Source organism: Ambystoma mexicanum, chromosome 7q (genome assembly GCF_040938575.1).
Source record: "Ambystoma mexicanum isolate Mex_15411 chromosome 7q, UKY_AmexF1_1, whole genome shotgun sequence".
Classification (NCBI taxonomy): Eukaryota; Metazoa; Chordata; class Amphibia; order Caudata; family Ambystomatidae; genus Ambystoma; species Ambystoma mexicanum.
This window is the reverse complement of record NC_090941.1, coordinates 520,027,760-520,049,699: the sequence shown is the minus strand read 5'-3', so window position 1 is coordinate 520,049,699 and position 21,940 is coordinate 520,027,760. Positions and strand designations below refer to the sequence as shown.

The following is a 21,940-nucleotide window of genomic DNA, read 5'->3' as shown; positions in this document are numbered from 1 at the left end:
CTGCTTGCAGATGTTTACATGCAACTAACACTAGGGAACAACAGGAACACCCGTGGGACCTGGTCAACCACGACATACACTGACCTATGGACACTATGGAGAACACTTGCTAGAGGGCCGTGCAGGCCTTAGGAACAGTAGGCCTTGATCGTCTCAAGGAAATCTCAAACCGCAAGATGCTGTACAAGCAGAATAGCCACGGTAAGAGCAACGGCAGCCAAGGCCACAATGTTGCGAGTGACATTCCAGACACAAGAACAAAAGGTGACACCGGCTGCTGCAAAGAATATTCCTTGCAAAATACAAGCTAATTCGAAGTAATTGGGGCCGAAGAGATGGTCTCCTACCACGTGACTCGGACAAATTGGTATTGGGCCAAGGCTCAGAGGCTGGGAAAAAGCATCCATTCCACAGCGGCTACTTTGCGACAGTACTTGCTACTCTCAGGCTGCTGTGTACGATGGGAATGGAACGCTCTCATGGCATTAGTGTATTGCACACTATTATATAACCACAGACACATAGTTGCACCTTGCTGACACATAGTAAACATGTAATGAGAACAGGTGCCTTGCAGGCTGGGAACAGACATTGGGCTGCGGGGGCTATTGACCAATCACAGGGCTCATCTAATGTAACAGTTTCGAAGTAGCAACTTTCGGGGATGGTCCAAGCCTACCACCTGACCCAGTAGCATCCACTAATATTGTCCTCTATAACAACAACAAACAAAAAACGGTACCTATACTGGAATTACTACTCAGGGGCCAATCATGAACCCTGTTAGGCTTTGGGGAAGGAGCCTGCAAAGTGACGTCACAAGTGTACAAAACTGGCCTGCAAGCCAGAATGTGACGAGATGTGCCTGGATGACACCAATGTTGTTAACCTCACAGGAAGGAACAGGAAGAGAGGGTGGGCGGCAAGAGAGAGGAAGGAAAGAGGGGAGCAGGAGTCTAGATGAGGAGGCTCTCAGTCTTACTGGCATTAAGGCAGCGATCATTGGCGGCACACCATTCCCGAATTGCGGCCAGACAGTCTGATACGAGAGAAGGAGCAGAGGTGGCTGAGGGGAGCCAGAAGGAGAGCTGGGTGTCCTCTGCATAACACTGAAAGTTAGAGCAATGCGGTGGGCAAGAGGTGCCAGGTAGTGGTTGAAAAGCCAGGGAGAAAGGTTAGACCCCTGGGGAACACCACAAGTAGAGAGAGATAAGAGGAAAGACCTAAGTTGGACCTGGGAGGGTCAGTCGGTCGGTGAGAAAGGAGATCAACCAGGCCAGAGCCTGACCGGTGATACCCAGGTTGTCACAGAGGCGATTGAGCAGTGTGGCATGTTTGACCGTGTCAAAAGCAGAGGATAGAACGAGGAAATTGAGGACAGAAGGAAGATAAGAGTCAAGATTAGAGATCAAGTCTTCACGACTGCATTGAAGACCAGCAGGACTGCCGTTGACACAAACCAGTATTGCCCAAGCAATCTTCCGGTAATCCTCTCCTGTGATCAGGGAATATCCTCAATGGCGCCTTCCTCCCCTGGCCCGAGGGAGATTAACGAGTCCTGTACCAGCATCTAGAGTTTAGCAGTGTCCCTTGAAACGCCTATGCACGGACCATTCACTGACAGGCCTCACAGCTGAGATAGATACTGTAGGGAATTGGAGCTTGGGGCTCTGCAGACCCACAACTTGTGGCCCGAACAATTATCACCTACATTTGTTGCCAGCCGAAAAAGTATCGAACACTTTTACCCCCTAAAAAAAAAAAAGGAAACTACTTGCAAAAAACTGGTAACAGACACGTACAAACCTGTGCCCCCCCACCCTCCGACTTCACCCACACAGCTTCATGGATAGGCTTGGACCAGTAGTGCATGTAGTACCAGAGGAAGAAATTGTTATAACTGCCTGATCAGAAGAAGTAAACATGCATCTTTTAATGTACATGAATAACTAGATGCAAAGAAAAAAATGATTGCAAAACATTTCAGTTTTCCAGTTAAAACATAATTTTTACTTGCTTATAAAATACCTTTACTGGAAATCGGACATACATTTTTACTCCCTAAAAACCATTTACTCCCAACTTTAACAAAGCAGGGAGTAAAATACTCCCACTTCCAAGTCTTATCTGTAGCACTGTTTGTTGCTCCTACTATGAAAAGGTGCCTGCTTGGAGCCTGTTCTTTGTGACAGCGCACATCGGAGAAAGACTACCCCTGATTGGAGGGGGGGGGGGTTCCCCCGATATGCCTTAGGAGGGTGTCCATACTTCTGAGGGGAGTCACGTGGCTGTTCCATCGGGTAATCTGCCCTGTCCTGATGCAAGTCTCTCTAGAACAGCCCCAGACCAGAGGTCGGTACCAGTCTAGCCAAACCCAAACCAGGCACCTACTTCAGCCACCCCCCCTACAACCCCTAGGACCAACAAGTTCTGGGTGCAAGTGTACATACCACTTTTGCTGCACAATCTTAAACAAACTACCCCCCTCCCCACCCCGAAACAGGTTTGCGGTTTATTCAACGATGCGTCAAATTACAGTACTAAAAAGGGCCATTTTGTCCACTTTGTGCTCTGTGTCAAGGTGGCAGGTGGAGTGCCATGGGACGGTTTGTTTTTCATATTGTGTGCACTTTATGAATAACAATGTTCCATACCATATGTTCAGCGAACAGGATAAAAACGATTGGTAGGAAAGAAATTTTAAAAACTAAAAGAAAAACTTGGGATTTCAGAGGTATGCTTGGAAAAAGACATGAGAAAAGGAGGGCAGAAAATGGAAATAAGGGCAAAAAGGAGAAAGGGGAATGAGTTGAGAAAAAGGGGTGAAATACATATTGTATTTGTATCGTGCTCATACAGGTGTTTCAGAGCACGAATAGGCTAGGGAGGGGAACAAGGGAGAACAAAAACAATGATCTTACTAGGCCCATTGACAATGAGAATGTGCAGGGGAGAGGGGAAAGTGCGACCATAGGAATGAAAAACAACAACAAATGGTAGTGCAGCCAGCAAGTTGCAAGTGCTAGGTTTAATGCACAGGCAAGGGGTGTCTGATAAGTGCAGGGAAAAGGGGGGGGGGGACTGTAGGGCAACAGATACAGACCCAAATTGCAGGAAAAAGGGGGATGGGGTGGGGGTACTGTAGGGTTACAGATACAGACCCAAAGTGCGAGGGTTGACAAGTGTAAATGCGGGTGAGTAGCAGGGTGGGCAAGTGCCCGAAATCAGAAGGTAACCAGGTGCACGATGCCCAAGCAGAACAGATCAACAGGGGAGAGGAGGAGAGAAAGCAGAAGCAAAGAGGAAGGTCTTCGGGTGCTTCCAGAACCAAAGACGGTTCTCCTCAAGTTTCAGAGGAGCAAGGAGGCTGTTCCATAGAGAGGCCCGGCCGAAGACAGATCTACCCCCCCCCCAGCACGTTTCTTTGAAAAACAACTGACCCTGAGGGAGTTGGAGGAGCAGGAGCGAAGAGCTTGAAAGGGAAGGTAAATGCGGAGGCAGAGTTGAAGGTATTTTGGACCCAGGCCCCAGAAAGCCTTGTGGACAATGCAAAGGGTCTTGAATTTAATCCTTGTAGCCACTGGAGCCAATTAAGAGATTTCAAGCTGGAGAGATACGATCCCAAGGCTCGAGGCCCAGGACAAGTCTCGCAGTCCTGTTCTGGATGAGTTGCAAAGGGCGGAGAGTAGAAGCAGGTAGATTTTGAAAGAGGCTGTGGCAGTAATCCAGCCTAGAGAGAACCAGGGCTCGAGATACAGTGAGCTTCTGGCAGGGAAGGAGAGGAAAGGCAGAATACCTCTGCGGAGGTGCTGTTGGAAGTTAAAGACTTTTTAGAGACATCAGGTCTCCATGGGGTGGGAGGAGCCCTATTGCTTCAAAAAAATATAGTTTATTTTTGAAGTCAATCTGCCTTCATAAAGAAATTATTTCCGTTATGACTCAGTCCTTAACGGAAATAATTTATTTATGAAGTCGGAGTGACTTCAAAAAGAAATACATTATTTCTGAAGTTATGAGCACCCACTTATGGACAGCTGTGAGAATGAGTGGTCTCCTGTTCCGCCTCATACACAAGTACTGGGATGAGGTACATGGGAGGTAATGACTGACTTAGCTACCTGTAATCGTCATTACTCATAGTCCCACTCTTCCTTGTCCCAATACTTACCTAAGCTCTGGGACAAGGGAGAGGGACGTGAAGGTAATTCTTGGCCGGCCAAGGAGCTGATTTTGGAGGTTGGGGTAGGGGGATGTGTGGGGGGCGGTATTGTGCGATAAATCATAATGGTTGTCCATGTCTAGGCTAAGCAGGCATGAAATGTTGTATTAGTGACCAGAGAAGCATTTTGGTGCAGCCAGTCTAGTCATTCCTGAGTTTAGTATGACTTTTTATTAAATGCGCATTTCTGATAAAGCAGTCCTGCTAAGTGTAATGCATGGCCAGACTGGCCTTTGGGAGCTGCCAGTCTAGCCATTTCTTACTGCGGCATGGTACATTTTTCTGGGCATCTGTGATAAAAATATGATGATATGATACAAGTCATTTATAACACACCTGTACACAAGTGTTTCTAGGCATGACAAGACAAGGGAGGGAAGATAGAGCGAGGACAAGACAAGCTATCTTACTAGGCCTTGTCTCATTCAGTTAAGTGCGAGAATGACAAATGCAATGGGTAAGGGAGGAGGGGTGGTGGGGAGTGCAAGGAAGAGGGGCGGGGAAAACAGGGCAGTAATGCTCTGAGTACGAGCAGCGCGGCTCTGGGTAGTGCAGGGAGAACAAGGGACTGTATGGTTACAGTTACAGCCCCTAAGCGTGTGGAAGGCCCGGAGGCAGTGCAAGGGTGACTGATCAAGAAAGAGCCTGGACTCAGTGAGACTCCGAGGGTAGTCAAGCAACCAGTCAGTACAGCAGACAGGTAGGTCAGTAGGGGAGAGAGAGAAAGCAAAGGAGAAGAGGAAAGTTTTGACCTGCTTACGGAGCATCAGGTGGTCCGCTCAAGTTTGAGCGGGGCAGGGAGGCCATTCCAGAGGGAGACACCTGCAGAGTAGAGAGATCTACCTCCCACTCTCTGCCTGGAGAAGCGATTTGGAGGCAGCGGGGGCAAGGGCTCGAGAAGGAAGCTATTTTGAATCCCAGAAAGCCTTGAGGACAATGCAAAGGGTCTTGAACTTGATCCTTGCAGCCACCGGGAGCCAGTGGAGATATTTCATGGCTGGAGAGATACGATCCCTGGGCTTGAGGCCAAGGATACGTCTCACAGTATTGTTCTGGATTAGTTGCAGAGGGCAGAGGAAGGCAGATTGAGAAAGAGGTTGTTGCGGTAGCCCAGCCTAGAGAGGAAACAGGGCTCTGGATACAGTGAGCTTCTGGGGAAATTCGAGAAAGGGAAGAGTCCCTTTGAGTAGGAGCTGCTGGTAGTGGGACTTCTTGGTGACGTTCGAGATGTGAGAAGAGAATGAGTGGAGTTGAAGATGACACCAAGGTTTTTTGCCTCGCAGGAAGGCAAACGAAGAGGGCCCAAGGTAGGCGACGAGAGGGAAAGCAGGGACAGGGGTTCCATTGGGAAGGATCTCCGTCTTGCTGGCATTATGGTAGAGATTGTTGGAGGCGCACCAATCATGAATCGAAAATAGACAGTCAGGAATGAGCGAGAGAGGAGCCTGAAGGAAAGCCAAGTGTCATCTGCATAACACTGAAAGTTAGAGCAGAAGGCAGAGTTCAGGTGGGCCAAAGGGGCCAAGTAGAGGTTGAAAAACCAGGGTGAGAGGATGGAGCCCTGGGGAACGCCACAAGTAGAGAGAGAGGTGGCGGAGAGAAAGGGACCAAGTTGGACCTGGGAGGGGCAGTCCAAGAGGAAGGAGGTCAGCCACTCCAGGGCCTGATCCGTGATAGGTTTTCACGTAGTCGATTGATCAGGATGGCGTGGTTGACTGTGTTGAAAGTAGAGGAAAGATTAGGGAGGATTAGGACAGAAGGAATGCTGGAATCAAGGTTAGATAGCAGATCTTCACAGGTGTTCAGGAGAGCAGTTTCTGTGCCTCTGATGGTCATGGACACAACCCACAGATTCAGTGTGGAGAGCAAGCTGGGAGATGGCCAGCTTTTTCAAGAGTTTGCCCAGGAAAGTGGTGATGGAGATTGGGCGATAGTTTGCCGGGCAGGTAGGATCGGCAGATGACTTCTTGAGGAGTGGGTGCACAAGGAGAGTGCTTAAGTGGAGAGGGGAACATTCCAGTGGCGAAGGAGTGATTACAGAAATCGGCCAAGGTTGGAGCAAGAGTGTCAATATGGTCCTTGAGAATGAGGAGAAAGAAGGAGGAGAGGTAGAAATGGCCAAAAGGGGGTCGAGAGAGGAAGAGGGAAAGGAAGAGGAGGGAAAGGATGTCCTGAGTTTTAATGAGAAGTGAGAGGCCAGAGCCATACAGAGGGCCTGGGAGGGAACAGGAGAGGGAGAGACGGTAACAGGATTGACTAGTTCCTTGCTGATTTTAAAGAGTTTGGCTGTGTTGTTATCGGTCGCAGAGACCCAGGCTTGAATGTGTGCTCTCTTCTTGATGAGTGTTATTGTTTCAGCTGGCATTTTGGTGCAACCAGTCTAGTTATGCCTAATGTGGCCTGGCCTGGCATGCTTTACTGTAATGTTATTACGTGTCTACACTGGTCTACATTGTACAGCCAGTGGGACAGGTTTTCAATGTGGCATGGCATTTCTAATAGCAAAGCATTCATGTACCTGTGCACAGTTGGTGACTTCCATATATTGGATCAGTGTTACCCTACAAAACATTTGTAAACACGCTGGCTTTTTAGCCAAATTTTCTCAGAAAGTGTGCTGTATATGGCATTAAAACACATTTATATCTATCTCCTAGTACAGTGTGTGGCATACCCCTTGAGCAGTACGTTCATGCATATCGTGCAAGCGTGATAATCTAGGCCAGCCCAGAGTGTGGCACAACCCATGATTTGTTGTGGAGTTGGGGGTGTGGGGGCCCTCAGCATGGCTCACGGGGGGGGGGGGCAGTTTGTGCTACGCCACTGCATCAGATAAGTGAGCAGAAAAGGAAAGCATTGAGTCGAAAATGACCCCAAGGTTCTTAGCCCCGCAGGTGGGGTAGGAGGGCGGCCAAGGGAGGCCGGCCAGAGAGTGACAGGAAAGGAGGGTGAAGGTGTGCCGATGAGGAGGATCTTCATCTTACTGGCATTAAGGCGCACCACTCCTGAATAGCAGACAGGCAGTCAGAGATGAGAGAAGGAGAAGAGGTGGCAGAGGGAAGCCTAAAAAAGGAGTCGAGTGTCATCTGCATAGCACTTAAAGTTGGAGCAGAGAGAGGCAATACGATGGCCAAGAGTTGCCAGGTATTGGTTGAAAAGCCAGGGAGAGAGGTTAGACCCCTGGGGAACACCGCAGGTAGAGAGGGAAATCGAGGAAAGGAGGGACCCAAGTTGGACCTGGGAGGGTCGATCAGAGAGGAAGGAAGTCAGCCAGACTAGAGCCCAATTAGTGATACCCAGGTTGTCACAGAGACGGTTGAGCAGAATGGTATGGTTGCCCATGTCGAAGGCAGAAGAGAGATCGAGTAGGATGAGGACAGAAGGGATGTTAGAGTCAAGGTTGGAGAGTAGGTCTTCACGGATGTTTAGGAGAGCAGTTTCCGTGCTTCTAGCAGCTCTAAAGGCAGATTGATGGTCATGGAGACAACCAACAGAATCAGAGTGGAGGTTAAGATGTGAGATGGCTAGCTTTTCCAGGAGTTTGCCCAGAAAAGGTGCGATGGAGATCAGGCGATAGTTTACTGGGCAAGAAGGGTCAGCATTGGGTTTCTTGAGAAGAGGGTGCACAAAAGAGTGCTTCTAAGGTGAGGGAGCAAGGGTGTCAATGTGGTCCTTGATGGTTTTGAAAGAGCATGGGAGAACCTGTTTTGAAAACGCTTTCACAGATCAAACTTGGCTAGAAACCTTGTTGGGGGGGGGGGAAGAGGAATGTAAGAGAAAGAGGGTTGGGCGGTGGGGGACTGCAGGAGGGCCAGAGTTCGCAGAAGGAGAAGTGAGAAGAAGAGGGGGAGGGGATGAGAGGGTGGACAGGATGTCCTGGGTTTTAGCAATGAAGTGAGAGGCAAGGGCCAAGCAAAGTGCCTGCGAGGCGAAAGGAGAGGTAGAGACTGCAGCAGGGTTGGCCAGCTCCTTGCAGATTTTGAAGAGTTCGCCTGAGTTGTTAGATGCTGCAGAGACACGGGCTTGGATGTGGGCTCTCTTCTTAGTATGGACAGAGTGTCGGTATTGCCTTTGGAGCAGACGGCAAGCCAGTTTGTCAGAGGATGACCAAGAAGCCCTGCATTTCCTCTCAGTGGCCCTGCACTTACGTTTATGGGTAGCTAGGTCAGAGTCATACCAAAAATTGCACTTGGCTTTGGGCTTCAAGCAGATCCTCATGACAGGGGAAAGAGTACCAAGAGTATCAGAGATAGAAGAGTAGAGCATGGAAAGGGCTGCGTCAGGATGCGAGTCAGCCGGAGGAGGAGAAGAGAAGGTGGCTGCGAAAGCCTCAACTGACACGTTTCATGGGCCAGATGTCCGGGAAGGTAGGTGGCAGTGTTGGGATTGGCTTGGCCTGGGGCGTAGAGAGGGTGAGATGGGAGGAGAGGAGGGAACGATCGCTCCAGAAGAGAGGAGTGGTCAGAGGGATGGCGAGGGGGAGGTCAGAGGAGATCAAAGCATCAAGCGTGTGCCCTGCAATGTGAGTCGGGCCAGAGGGGAGGGTAGAAAGGGAGAGGGAATCGCAAAGTTCACGAAAGAGTACAGACGAGGAACAGGGAAAAAGATGTTGAAGTAACCAAGAAGGAGGAGTTGAGTGATTGAGGTCAAGAGGGAGGAGGAGAGGTCTACAAACTCAGAGAAGAAAGAGGTGATCTGACCAGGAGGTCGATAGAATGAACTGAGAAAAATGACAAAGCGAGCATGAAGAACAGCATTCCGTTCTTCTGGGTAGTAAGATACAAAACCAGGACAAAAAACACAACTCATCAGTATACTGAATTTCATTAGGTGAAAACTCAGATCTCCCGCCAGAACCTTTTTGGGGGGAGAAGGGTAGTGCTTGAGAAGAAGGGCTTCTCCCTTGTAAGCAGGTGCAATGGTGAAGATTGGGCCAAACATGTACACCCCACACCTCAATGGATTAATTAACAAAAATGTAGGTGCGCAAAATAAGTTGAGCAAAGGTATCCAGACCACTCAGACTTACCCGGTATTAAGGAAGACTTCAGGATTGTAAATTCCCCATTAGCACGCAGACTCCCCAGGTGCATGTGAATATCACTCTTGATGAGGTCCAGCTGCTGGCCCGTGAGAGAGTCCGACTCACAATGCTGCCCTACAGACGGCTGCAGATTATTATCCCCGCTGTCCATCGACAGGATCTCAAACCCAATCGTGTAGACCTCGGTAAACAGAGAGTTTACGTACACCTGCATTGCAGCCTTTCTTTGCAATGGTAAGATGATTTTTACCACGCTGGCGTTTTTCTGGTCAAGCTTCTGTTTAATTGTGTACAGAGTGGCCGCAACGCTCGCATTGCTGACCAGCTCTATTCTTCTTTTCAGACCCTGGAAGCAACGGAGGGCATGCAGGAAACTGTCTCTGGCATCATTTGTATCACACCCAAAAGTCTGGCAGTACATAATGTAAACAGAAAGGTCTTCAACTGCGCACTGTTCTCCAACAATGGTCATTGCTCGGCGCAAAAGGGGCTCAATAGAGTGCTTTCTCCCATTGTTCTCGGTGCTGAACATATCAATCAACACCGCCTCGGTCATGTTTATGAAACAGTAGCAGCTACAAGGAAACCTGGAAGTACAAATGAAAGTGTGTGTTAGTTCATAAACATGCTTCAAATTACAACTCCCCCGCCAAACAGAACCAACATCAGGTGGCAACTATAAACACACATTTGGAAACAAACACGTTACCCCCCCACTCTGAGGCTTCAACAGCTTTCTTGCACTTTGCCCGAGTTAGTCAGCAACAGTGGCAATAGCAGCAATCCCAATGAGCCTTCTTCCCTTGCAATCAACTCAAAGGACACACAATTAACTGGCATCTTTCCACTGGAAGATAGGAACAAGGTCGGGCCTACAGGCATGGGTGGAGTTGCCTTTAAGCAGGCTTCTGTGTTGGCACGATTCCCACAACAGTGCTCATTGTGGCAAATATTCACTAGTCCGTCAATGGGCGACACAAACAGCAGTTCGGGTCTGTCTTTGCGGCATATGTGGCAAGTGTCACCAGGTGCTGGGCTGTTCTAAGAACCCTACATACATCAGTTCTTACGTGTAACCCGCCATACATTTTCAGTTTGCCACCTTAATTTTGGGCTCCCGTAGATGGGATGCACAAGGTTGCCTCAGTGTCGATTCCAAAGTTTGCGTGGACTGCACACAGTCCAAAGCATTATGCATATTCCTTTTCAAATGTTCCTGCCTTTATATTTTGTGTGGAAGAAACAATGTGCGTTTGTTCTTTCCGGTCTCTAGGAAACACTGTTATTAGTCCGTGTGCGTGGGTCTAAACATGTTCTATATTTTTAATTCCCCCTTTATGTGAAAAGAAATATAAACCGGAACAGAATATTAAATTACCCGTTCATCCATTTTGTACACAAACAGGTTTTGTTTCTGTATTTATTATTCCTATGTTTGGAACTCATACGGTGCGATCCCCGGAATACATTTCAGTCAATTTTCCAATATAACATGGTTTCTTTATTTTGTATATGTATATTTCTTCATGTATTCATTTCATACATATGTACTATCCACATTGTATAATTCCATTGTGCACAGTTTTGTGCTTTATGGTTTTCCTGTATTTTATTTGATTTCATACACATATATATATAGTTCCATAGTTTGTATATCTTTTTGCACACAGCTTTTGTAATTTTTTCTTCCATTTTTAATATGAGAGTCTACTAATCCAACACGTGTTTCCCCACAGCTTTGGTTGTGGTTCGTCAGGAGAGATTCCTTGTTTCAGTTTCTTGGTTTTGTAGGTATTTATGTTGTGCTAGTCATTCACTTTTAGAGGTGCATTTTGGTAATGTTGAATCTTCTTGCTTTTCCAAAGGTTGTCACCTACAACAAGGTAATTGCCTTGCTGCCCTGAGGAACCACAGCCAAAGCTGTGGGGAAACACTTGTTGGGAGATTAGTAGACTCTCATATTAAAAATAGAAGAAAAAAGTACAAAAGCTGTGTGCAAAAAGATATTACAAACTATGGAACGAATATATTATAATCAAATACATGGTAAACCATAAAGCACAAAACTGTGCACAATGGAATTATGCAATGTGGATAGTTCAGATGTATAAATGTATGAAATGAATACATGAAGAAATATACAAAATAAAGAAACCATATTATATTGGAAAATTGACTGAAATTTATTCTGGGGATCGTAGCGTATAGGAGTTCCAAACATAGGAATAATAATATAGGCTTCATATTGTTTCAGCCACAATATAGACATTCGAAGTGCAGATCCTGGAACCAAAACTAAAAACAGCACCAAAGATTCGCCCTAGGAGAGGAATAAAAGCTGACAAAGGCTGAACAAATTCTGCTTGCAGGTTTTGTTTCTGGCCTGCAAAATGGAGGAGCAAGTATGTTTCTGAGGTGTATTTACCTCAGGAGTTATGAGCCCTCCCCTGCAGGGCAACAGTGGTCGAAGGTCCCATGGGACGGATAAAAAAAGCCTGCGGGAACGGCCGCCAGCGGGCGCACGGACGCGGATCCCTTCCGTGTGAGCTCCGTCTCTCAGACCCCCAAAAGTGCCTTGAGGCCCCACTTTTGGCCCCCCAACCCGCACAACAATGACGGCCAAAGTTTCATGAACCCGGCCCACACCCACTGAGCGAAAACCCGGGGAGAATCGGTGCGGTCTTTCCCTGAAAACCGCCCCGATCCGAGCCTCCCTCTCCGGGCCTTCGACGCAGCGTCCTGGACGAGCACTGCATCCGCGGGAGACCCAGGAAGGCCGGCCCCGCCCATCACTCTCCGGTAGAGTTGCCGAGCCGTGCTGCGGCTCCCCTTACCGGCTGTTCCCTCCCCGCCTTGCCCTGAAGCCTCCGTGGACTGGGAGCGCCCTGAACGCGAGGCGGGCACTCCTATCCCCTGCACCGAGGCATATGTGCAGCCCCGGACCCTGCACGCACCGAAGCGAAAGACCATCTGGGTGAGTGCCCTCTCCCCGCAATCCGTGTGGCCTCCCCACAGCCCCTGCGACACGTCCCTGTGGAGGCGCTCCCGGCCCTGACACCATCCGCGGGCAGTGTTACGCAGCCCGCAGGGATGAGACTTCCTCCTCCCCCTGCTGACTAACTTGTTCACTTGGAGCGTGCCCGACTCCCTGTCGCCAGCCGCACCCCCCACGTGGAATTCACGGGTGTCGCTTGGGCAGCTTAGCCCCCACCGTCTCCCTCCACTAGAGGACCTCAGTAATCCACCATGGTCACGACCCCACGGTCCGTTGAACCGGCCCACCACTGTGTGGCGGCCGCCAAGACACGCCACGGAAGAGTCATTTGTGGCAAATTGGGCCCACCCCCAGGCACCACTGAGCCCCACGTCCCCATACGTGTACCAGCCACAGACTCAGGATGGCCCACCTGACCCAATACCACCCATTAATCCACGAGGGCAGCCCGCGCCGCAACGCAGGGGACATACTGACCCTCCCCCCAGGACAACGCACGGTGCCATAAGCCCTTGCTGCACCTGAAGGATAGGATACAGAGTCTACCCCCCCCCCCCAACCAAGTGCTCCACACCAGGCGCCTCTGGATGCATAGTCGTGCCTGGGGCACGGCTCCACCAACCTGGCTGAACCACCCTACCAGGTCTCCAGCGACTCTGGCAAAGAACTCGCCCCCCGCACTGAGGCCAATATAGAAGGTTGGGCCCCCACTCCTGGGGCGTGTGCCCTCCTGTATACGCTCCCTCCGAACCCCCGCTGGGACCCAGGCTGTTCACCCCTGAACCTCCCCCGACATAGCCTCGCCGGGACCTAGCCGCTGAACCATATAACTGCTGCGACGCCTCAGACATCGCAAGAGAACCAAGATCAAGAGCCAACGCGAAGAGAGAGTGACACGACCAGAGGGTAGGGCCCCTGAACCCAGGGCGTGTGCCTCCTCCCAACGGAATACCTCGGCTTCACGGGACACCCGAGACATTCCCCTATAATCCACGCCAGCAATGATTTGAAACCTCGGTGCAGAGGGTAGGGCCCCCACTCCAGGGGCGTGTGCCTCCTCGCACCCACACATCATATGAGCACCAAAAGCAGACTTGCCAGATCCGCCTACATTCCTCCACATCCGGACCCAGATACCAACTGTAAAATGTCGGTGGAGACCCCGGAGGCGGGAGCGGCCGCCACTAAGGGAGACATAGCCGCCCTCCTAAGTGAAATCAGAAATATGGGGGCTAATCTAGGAGGCAAGATCGACAAAATGACCCAAAGGGTTGATAGCATCGAGCAGAGACTAGAAGGCGTCGAAAATAATCAAGCTTCGATCGATGCGTTGGAGACCCAACTGGATCTCGGAATGCTCAACATAGAGAAGAGAGAGGACATTCGACTGAAAATTGACGATTTGGAAAACAGGGAAAGGCGTAACAACCTGCGATTTTTTGGGATTCCGGAACGTGAGGGCGAAACAGAAGACCTCAAACAAACCATACACGACATTATCAGGATCCTAGTCACTGAAGAGAATGTTGATGAACCCACAATAGAACGGATACATAGAGCTGGCGGCCCGTCAGGAGGCCGAGATCTGTACTGGCCAGATTTCATAGATATCAAGACAGAGCAAGAATTCTTACAAAGGCCAGGTCAGGTGACACCCTCACTCTTGGAGGAGCTCAAATAACCATCTTCCAGGACCTCTCATCGCTTACCCTAGCCTTACGACGCCTCTGCAGCCCCCTAACAAAATGGCTCAAGGATCAAGGCACGAGATACAGGTGGGGATACCCTTTCTCCCTCACCTTCGAGCATGGAAGCAGGCGGATAACGCTCCGTTCCGAGGACGAAATTAGAGATTGTATTTCAGACCTCCTTGGCACTGACCCACGAGAGGAATCACATGACGAATCATCACAGGACAGAGCGAAAATGGGGCCTCGGGGCCCGAAAAGGAAAAAAGTCAAGGGATCCAGAAAATACAAACGTCCTAATGATACCCCGGACAGCAATAAATTAGATAATACGCACTGAACTCTCGTCCTGGAGAGGTCCATCCAGGACCTACGGGTCAGAGATTCCGCAACTTGCGATAGTGCAATACTTCATAGCAGCCAGACCCTGCCCACAATGAGCTCACCACTCGATCCATAACGAATGACTGGCTGGTGGACGATGAACCGAGAAACTGCACGTATCCTAACAGTTTCCTTTTCATAACAGTTGTTGTTGCTTGTTAAATTGTAATTGATGTTGATGTTGATTTCTTTAAATGGGGGGGGGGGAAAGGGGGCTCAAAATGTTAGTTTGGTAACACGAAAGATGGGGGGGTCGCGTGGCTACAACCCTCGCGGGTGGGCCGGCTGCGTGCACCTGGTCCCACACGGACGCCATCGACACCAGAACTCAGTTCTTCACGGAAAAGAACTACACCTTAGAACTGAGAACAATGGGTATTACACATACTCTAAAAGGGAGGGAGTGGGGTGGGACGAACGAAATTTCGAGGCCCTGTATGGCTCGAAACACTCATCAATATACTTCCACTGCGGCAACTAATCGCAAAAGACGATGCGACGTGCATATCGAACCTACAGAACTCAGCAATGGTCAACGGTCGTAACGAATCATGTGACAGGCACGGCACTCTTAAAATTGGCACACTCAATGTCAAGGGTCTCAACTCCCCCACCAAGAGATCGCTGGTATCCCGAGAATTCAAGAGAGCAAGCTTAGATGAACTTTTCTTACAAGAAACCCGATACTGCAAAGGGGAGGAACTGAGGGTCCTATACCCCAAACTATGCACAGAGAATTGGGGCTCCGGCCCGCTGAAGAAAGCTGGAGTGGGCATCTTGATCAACAAGGCAATACAATTTGATCTCTTGAGATCCTGGTCAGACGTGAGCGGCAGAGCAATCGTGTTGGTTGGCAAGATACAAGACACCATTATCACACTTGCATCCGTGTATGCACCCAACACTGGCCAATCCCAGTTTCTCCAACAAACGACCCCCAAGGTTATGACCGAAGCGGAGGGTGAAGTGATCCTAGGAGGTGACCTCAACACCTGGATGGATCCAGAGGTGGATAGGCAAGCAGGCAATCCTTCCGCGACCTTCCCATCTGGCGGTGCCCGCTCGCGGGTTGCAGACCTGATGGACGTCTACAATCTTACAGACGCATGGAGACATATGAACCCGACTCGAACAGGCTTCACCTTTTATTTGACACCGCACGCTACGTACTCCAGGATCGATTATGTATACTCTCACCACAGCAATGATAGAATCCAGCATATCCCCGGTTACGTGGTCGGACCATAATATGGTAACAGTCATTCTTGACCAAATGGCTCTCCCTCGGAAGAGCTCCAAATGGCGTTGTAATGAATCGCTCTTTAAGGATCCAATCTTCCGGGAACAACTGGAGCAAGACATCACCCATTACTTCCAACAAAACAACACGGGTGACATCTCCACAAACACAGTTTGGGAGGCAGGCAAAGCCACCTGGAGAGGAGTTCTCATCAGGGAGGGAGCAGCGAAGAAAAGAGAACGCCAACTCATAGAAAGTAAACTCAGAAGTGAAATCACCCAACTAGACCGCATGGCCCAATCTGTGACTTCCGATAGATTACATAAGATTGAACAAGCCTCTGCCAAAAGAGAAGAACTACGGTAACTGGAAACAGGGGACATTGTGCACGAACTCCAATGCCTGAAACAGAAACATTATGAACACGGAAATAAGGCCCGGGGCCCTACTCGCTGCAAGACTCCGCGGCCAGCACCGCGAGCGTTGGGTGCCTACTATATACGATGAAGAAACGTCCCATGACCATCGCCCGCCCAATATCCCCTAAACTTTCGCAAATTTTTACGAGAAACTACACCTCGCAGGCTGCACCACACGGAGAAGCGATCACAGACTATTTGTCTAAAGTATCCATGCCGTCCCTCCCGTCGGACATCGCACAAGCCATGGACGCTCCCATCACGGCGGAAGAAGTAGAGGACGCAATTAAAAGACTCCCAGCCGGGAAAGCTCCCGGGAACGATGGATACACAGCAGGATTCTGCAAGACTTTTCAGAACGCCTTACTCCCATTCATGGTTCACCTCTTCAACAACATTCTTCACTCCGGTGTGGCCCCCAAATCATTTTCAGAAGCACTAATAACAGTCACCCCCAAAGAAGGAAAGGACCCTAAGCACTGTGCCTCATATCAACCGATATCCCTTTTGGACATTGACGCCAAAACTTACACAAGGATTCTCACTGCACGCCTAGAGTCACACATGCCCTCGATAATCCATAATGACCAGGTTGGATTTATCCTTGGTAGACAAGGTGCAGACTCCACACGCAAGACCCTCCACCTAATACACGAGACGGAAACATCCCCGGATATGCCAGCATTGTTATCAATTGATGCCGAGAAGGCGTTTGATAAGTCGAATGGCACTTCCTAGAGGCCACGGTGAAGCAAATCGGCCTGGGCCCCACCCTTCAACGAGCAATTAAAGCTGTCTACACGACCCCGAAAGCTTCTGTAATGGTGAACTCCCAGTTTTCTCGCTGGTTCCCGCTCACTAGAGGAACGAAACAAGGTTGCCCCCTTTCGGCGATACTTTTTGCGCTGTCCCTGGAACCACTCGCCCGAGCGGACACCGCCGTGAAAGGAATCTGAGTAAATGGTAGAGAATATAAATTGGCCCTGTACGCTGACGACATCCTGCTCCATGTACTAAACCCGCTCTCATCAATCCCACGGGCGATCCACTTCATAGAGTAATACGGAACACTCTCTGGCTTTAAAATCAATAGAACCAAATCCATCCTCTTTCCACTCCATGAGTCCTCCCCAGAGCAACAGATAGAGCTCGAACACCTGGGCCCGACCATGGAGTACTCCACACTGCGCTACCTTGGGATTAACATAACAAGAGACCTGGCACAGCTCTACGAGGCAAACTTCCCCCAACTTCTCATCGCCCTCAAAGCCGCTTACAATCTCCTGGAGGGGACGCCTAAACGCGATCAAGATGGTGACCCTTCCACGTTTCCTATACCCATTCCAGGTCCTCCGCATCACAATCCCGGAACACTTCTTTAGACAGGTCGGTCAAGAAAGCCATACTGGCATTCCTCTGGGATGGAAAGAAACCCCCGAATACCGCACGATATCCTGATACTTCCAAAGGAACTGGGAGGAGTTGGCCTTCCCGATATAGAAAAGTACCATCAGGCAACAACTGAGAATCCTGGTCCCACACCTACGGGACAGGAAGGACCTTCAATGGGTCCAGCTAGACAATGATAACCTGGTCCACGTGACCCTCGCAGAATGGTTATGGGTCCCTAGATCGAAGCTTACAAGACGCCTGCGTGACCACCCGATATTGGGCACTATGTGGAACATCTGGAGGAAGGGAAAGGGCATGACTGGAGTCACAACATGGCCCTCCCCCCTGAGCCACCTCTGGTCTCCCGGGATCCGCGAGAAAATCCCCAAACATGCCAGATATCAAACCTGGTTTGATGCTGGATTAGAGAGAGTTGGCCAACTGTGGAGAAAAGAGAAATTTATACCAATCTCGGAATTAGAGGAAGCCCTCCAAATCCACCAGATTCCGATCTTCCTATACCTACGATTGAAAAGGGTGTTATCGAGAGAACAATGGAAGGCCACCACACGCAGAGAACTGACACCCTTCGAAACAATCCTTGACACAACCAACACGACCAAGGGATTAATATCCCGCATGTACAAGGCCTTAATCGCCAAAGACCAACCTCCAAGCTTTCACCTCAAAGGAAAATGGGAAAAAGATTTCGACAGAGAATTCGATCAACATGCCTGGGACAGAATCTGTGAAACGCCGGCCAAGGTATCAATTGCCACCCAATACAAACTGCATGCCGTGAAACTACTCCACCGGTGGCAGTATGATCCGCACAGACTGTCCAAAATGTTTCAAACCTCCAGCCCAAGATGCTGGCGACAATGCGGTATGGACGCTGACTATTGGCACATGTGGTGGAAGTGCCCCAAAGTGCGCATTTATTGGCAAGAGGTCCTAGGATGGATTAAGCAATTAGATGGTATAGAAAGAGAACCATCCCCCCTCCTGATGCTCTTTTGTCTTGAAGATGACGAACTGGTGCGGGCGAAAGGATTAGTGTCCCCCCCTGCTACTGGCAGCTAGAGCAGGCCTAGTTATCAAATGGAAATCCCCACGACTGCCAAATGAGAAGGACTGGCTGAATATTGCCATGAATATTTACACAATGGAGAAAATAACGGCGGCCCTCCAAGGCAAGGCCGCAAGACACGAGGAAACCTGGAGTGACTTCACAGGCCATTACATCTCGGGGCCGGCTACAGACATCACCTAGTCACTGAAAGCCTTGACTACCCGGCCCTAGCAAAGAATGAAAACCAAAGACTACGTCTCCTAATACCCGTGCCTGTCACAAACCTAGCCTGTAACACAGGACAACAACAACGACCATAGATAACCGTCGCATCGTCCATTTTAGTTTATTGCAACAATCACCATGCCCTGGAAGTGCTACGAGCAAGGACTTGGGGAGGGAGGGAATGGGAGTTACACTGCTCACCCGTCAGAAGGGGACGCGTATTTCATTGTATTTTGCTGTTCAAATGTTGCTTGGGCGGGATGCAATATTCTTATGAAGTAACCATGTATGCTCAACTATGCATCTACCCCCTGGTTCACTTCTGATGTTAAATTGAATTTGAAAAAGAAAAAAAAAAGCCTGCGGTTTTGAAGGAGCAAGAGACGTGAGAGAGGGGGGCAGCAGGTTGGCCCTCATGTCTTTCAGGCCTGCCTGGACTGAGCTCACTCAGAGTTGCAGCATGTATAGAACTGAAGAGAGGCGGGCGATTTTGCTGCCTGTCGTTTGATGGTCCTGCCGACGATACCCAGAGCGGGTTTGTGTTTGTTCGCTGTGTTTGTGGGAAGAAGAGGTAGTAAAGGGGAAAGTCTCAGCGGGGTGTCCGTTTAAGTATTTTACATTATTTCACATGAGCACAGTGATCCACCTGTTTATATTCATATTACAGCTAGTATAAGGGTGAATGTAAAGTGTGAAAGAAAAAAGAAAAAAGAAAAAAACAACTCCACCAGGCCCCTTTACAAGTAGATGGTGTTAGGGTGATGGTAATCAGTTTGGGAGCCACACTGTATTTCTTCTTTTGGTCGCCTCATACAGCGCTGCAAGTACGCAGTTAACGAGCATGACTGATGGTGTACGGTTGTGCAGTAATCAGACATAACCTGTGATTTGCCCCAGCAGATCTCTCTCGGTTCGTTTGTTTCTTTCCACACCAGTGGCTTGGTTCAAAGTCTCAGTTTAAGGGTGTCAGGTTTCGGCGCTCTAGAGGAGGAGCAGCTAGAAACTCGATAGCAGGAGTAAGCTCCACCACAACCAGCACTGACAACTCTACAGCAATGCCGAATCCTGGACTCAAACCCATCGGTAATCAAACTAAGGCTCAGGTAGGTTCCGCATTTGATTTGCTGCTGGTCATGGGCACTAACTCTGCATTGTTTGGCATGTTAGCCAAGCTATGTGCGGAGATGGGAGGCCCACCGTTTGCCAGAACACTGAAGATGCACCCAGCATTCCAACAGGCCTACCTCGAGGGGCACGGAGAAGCGTGGTCGACCTGAATGGACAGTGGGAGACGTGACCACTGCCTATCATGGTCAATCAGAAATACCACCTGAAAAGACTGGGAAGGTGCCTGGCTACGTAAACCTCCAACAGTTACAGAAGGTTGGTGATGGAGGCTCCCGAGAGCGAAGGTTGGTGCAATGCATGCTAGTAACAGACAATGGACAAGGACTGAAGAACATCAAGGTCCCTATCACTAACAAAACAGACAAAGTCATACATGTTCCAGAGGGCCTGCAGATTGCACAATTCAATCTCACTGACTCGGTGGCTCAGGCGCAGGTTTCCCAGAATGTCAATCCACCCTTTGATGCTCAGAAGGTCAACTTGGGGACTCAACATTGTCCGAGCGGGAAAAAGATAATCTGTGGAGTCAGCTACTTTTGTGCGCCGAAGTATTCTCCACCATGGATTGGGACCTGGGTGAAGCACATGGAGTGTAGCACCACATCAGACTGAATGAGAACACTCCATTCCGAGAGAGGTTGAGGAGATTGGCTCCTGCTGACATGGAGCATAGACAACGGTATCTCGAGGAACTATTACATGCAGGGATCATTCAAGAGTCCAGAAGTCCGTATGCAATGCCTATAGTGGTAGCCCGGAAGAAGAACCATGATGTGCAGCTGTGTATACTAAACAGTAGAACGGTCCCTGACCAATACACCATGCCCAGAGTAGATGAGGCCCTTGGCTGGAGCAAGTGGTCCTCTGTGCTGGATCCGAGAAGTGGCTACTACCAAATTCCAATGCTGCCAGAAGACAAAAAGAAGACTGCGTTCATTTGCACGCTTGGGTTTTTATCAATTTAGTCGGATGCCTCAAGGGATATTAGAAGCTCCAACCACTTTACTGAGATTAATGGAACGCACTATGGGTGATAAGAACTTACTAGAAGTACTGGTTTACCTCAACAACATCGTTTATGAAAAGCACCAAAAGTTTTTAAAAGTCTTAGATAGACTTCGCCAGCAAGGGTTGAAGGTGTCCTTGGAGAAATGTCAATTTTGTAGAAGCAGGGTGAAAGTAGATCGGCCATGTGGTATCGGCAGGAAGGGTTAGCGTGGACCCTGCCAAAATGAAAGTGCTCAGAACAAGGCCAAAGCCACAAAACCTGCAAGAGATCCAGAGCTTCCTGGGGTTCTGCAACAACTATAGAAGGTTTGTGCCAGGGTACGCGAATATAGCCTGGCCGCTGACTGACCTGACCAAGGACCATCCAGCACCGCAGAAGAAAAAGCCCAGCAGTAAAACCAATGATGAATCCCTTTATCAAAAGAGACTTTTGGGCAGCGGTGGAGTGCCGAGTGTGCCCAAAGACACTATCAGAAGCGCCCATCCTGGCCTTTGCCGATCCTCAGCTGCCCCATTTATATATTGTTCATTTATAACACATACCAGCAAGTAGTTCCTAAGCACAGGATCAGGATTCAAACCTGTGTTGCTCCAAGTTGTCATGCTTCCAAGACAAACGCATTGCCCCTGAGCTATCCTTCCTCCCCAAAGAAATTATTTTAATTGTTCATTTATAATGCTAAACTATACCACATGTGAAGGCCAGCCGTGAGAGATTGGTTGTAGTGCTGTATCAAGAACATCATGGCATTACTCGGCCTGTGGCATTTGCCAGTCGTCAACTTAGTCCCTCTGAAATGCACTATCCCACACACAAGTTGGAAGTCCTGGCCCTTAAGTGGGCGGGGACTGAAAAACTCCATGATTATCTTTACAGAGCGCATTTCACAGTACGAACAGACAATCCATGGACTTACATTCTCAAATCTGCCAAATTAGATGCCACAGGTCATCGCTGGCTAGCAGCTTTTTCAGTTTACCAATTCCAGTTGGAGAACCGCCAAGGGATTAACAATATTGATGCTAATCCTGTATCGAGAAGACCATCCTGCAGACAGAGAGAGGAATCCGTACGCCAAAAGATAACTTCTGCTGCTACAGCAAGGACGATTTGCTGAGAATAATA

At 49.3% G+C, this 21,940-nt stretch overlaps 1 protein-coding gene across 2 annotated transcripts in view; it reads right to left on the bottom strand.

Annotated features, from left to right (window-relative positions):
- Positions 1-21,940, bottom strand: part of LOC138527836 (purine nucleoside phosphorylase LACC1-like) — a 144,553-nt gene that overhangs the window by 102,376 nt on the left and 20,237 nt on the right. For both annotated transcript variants that reach the window (XM_069639138.1, XM_069639139.1), the window contains exon 2: positions 9,249-9,850. In XM_069639138.1, the coding sequence (XP_069495239.1) occupies positions 9,249-9,819 (571 nt within the window). In that variant the 5' untranslated portion in view covers positions 9,820-9,850. The remainder of the gene's footprint in view (positions 1-9,248; positions 9,851-21,940) is intronic.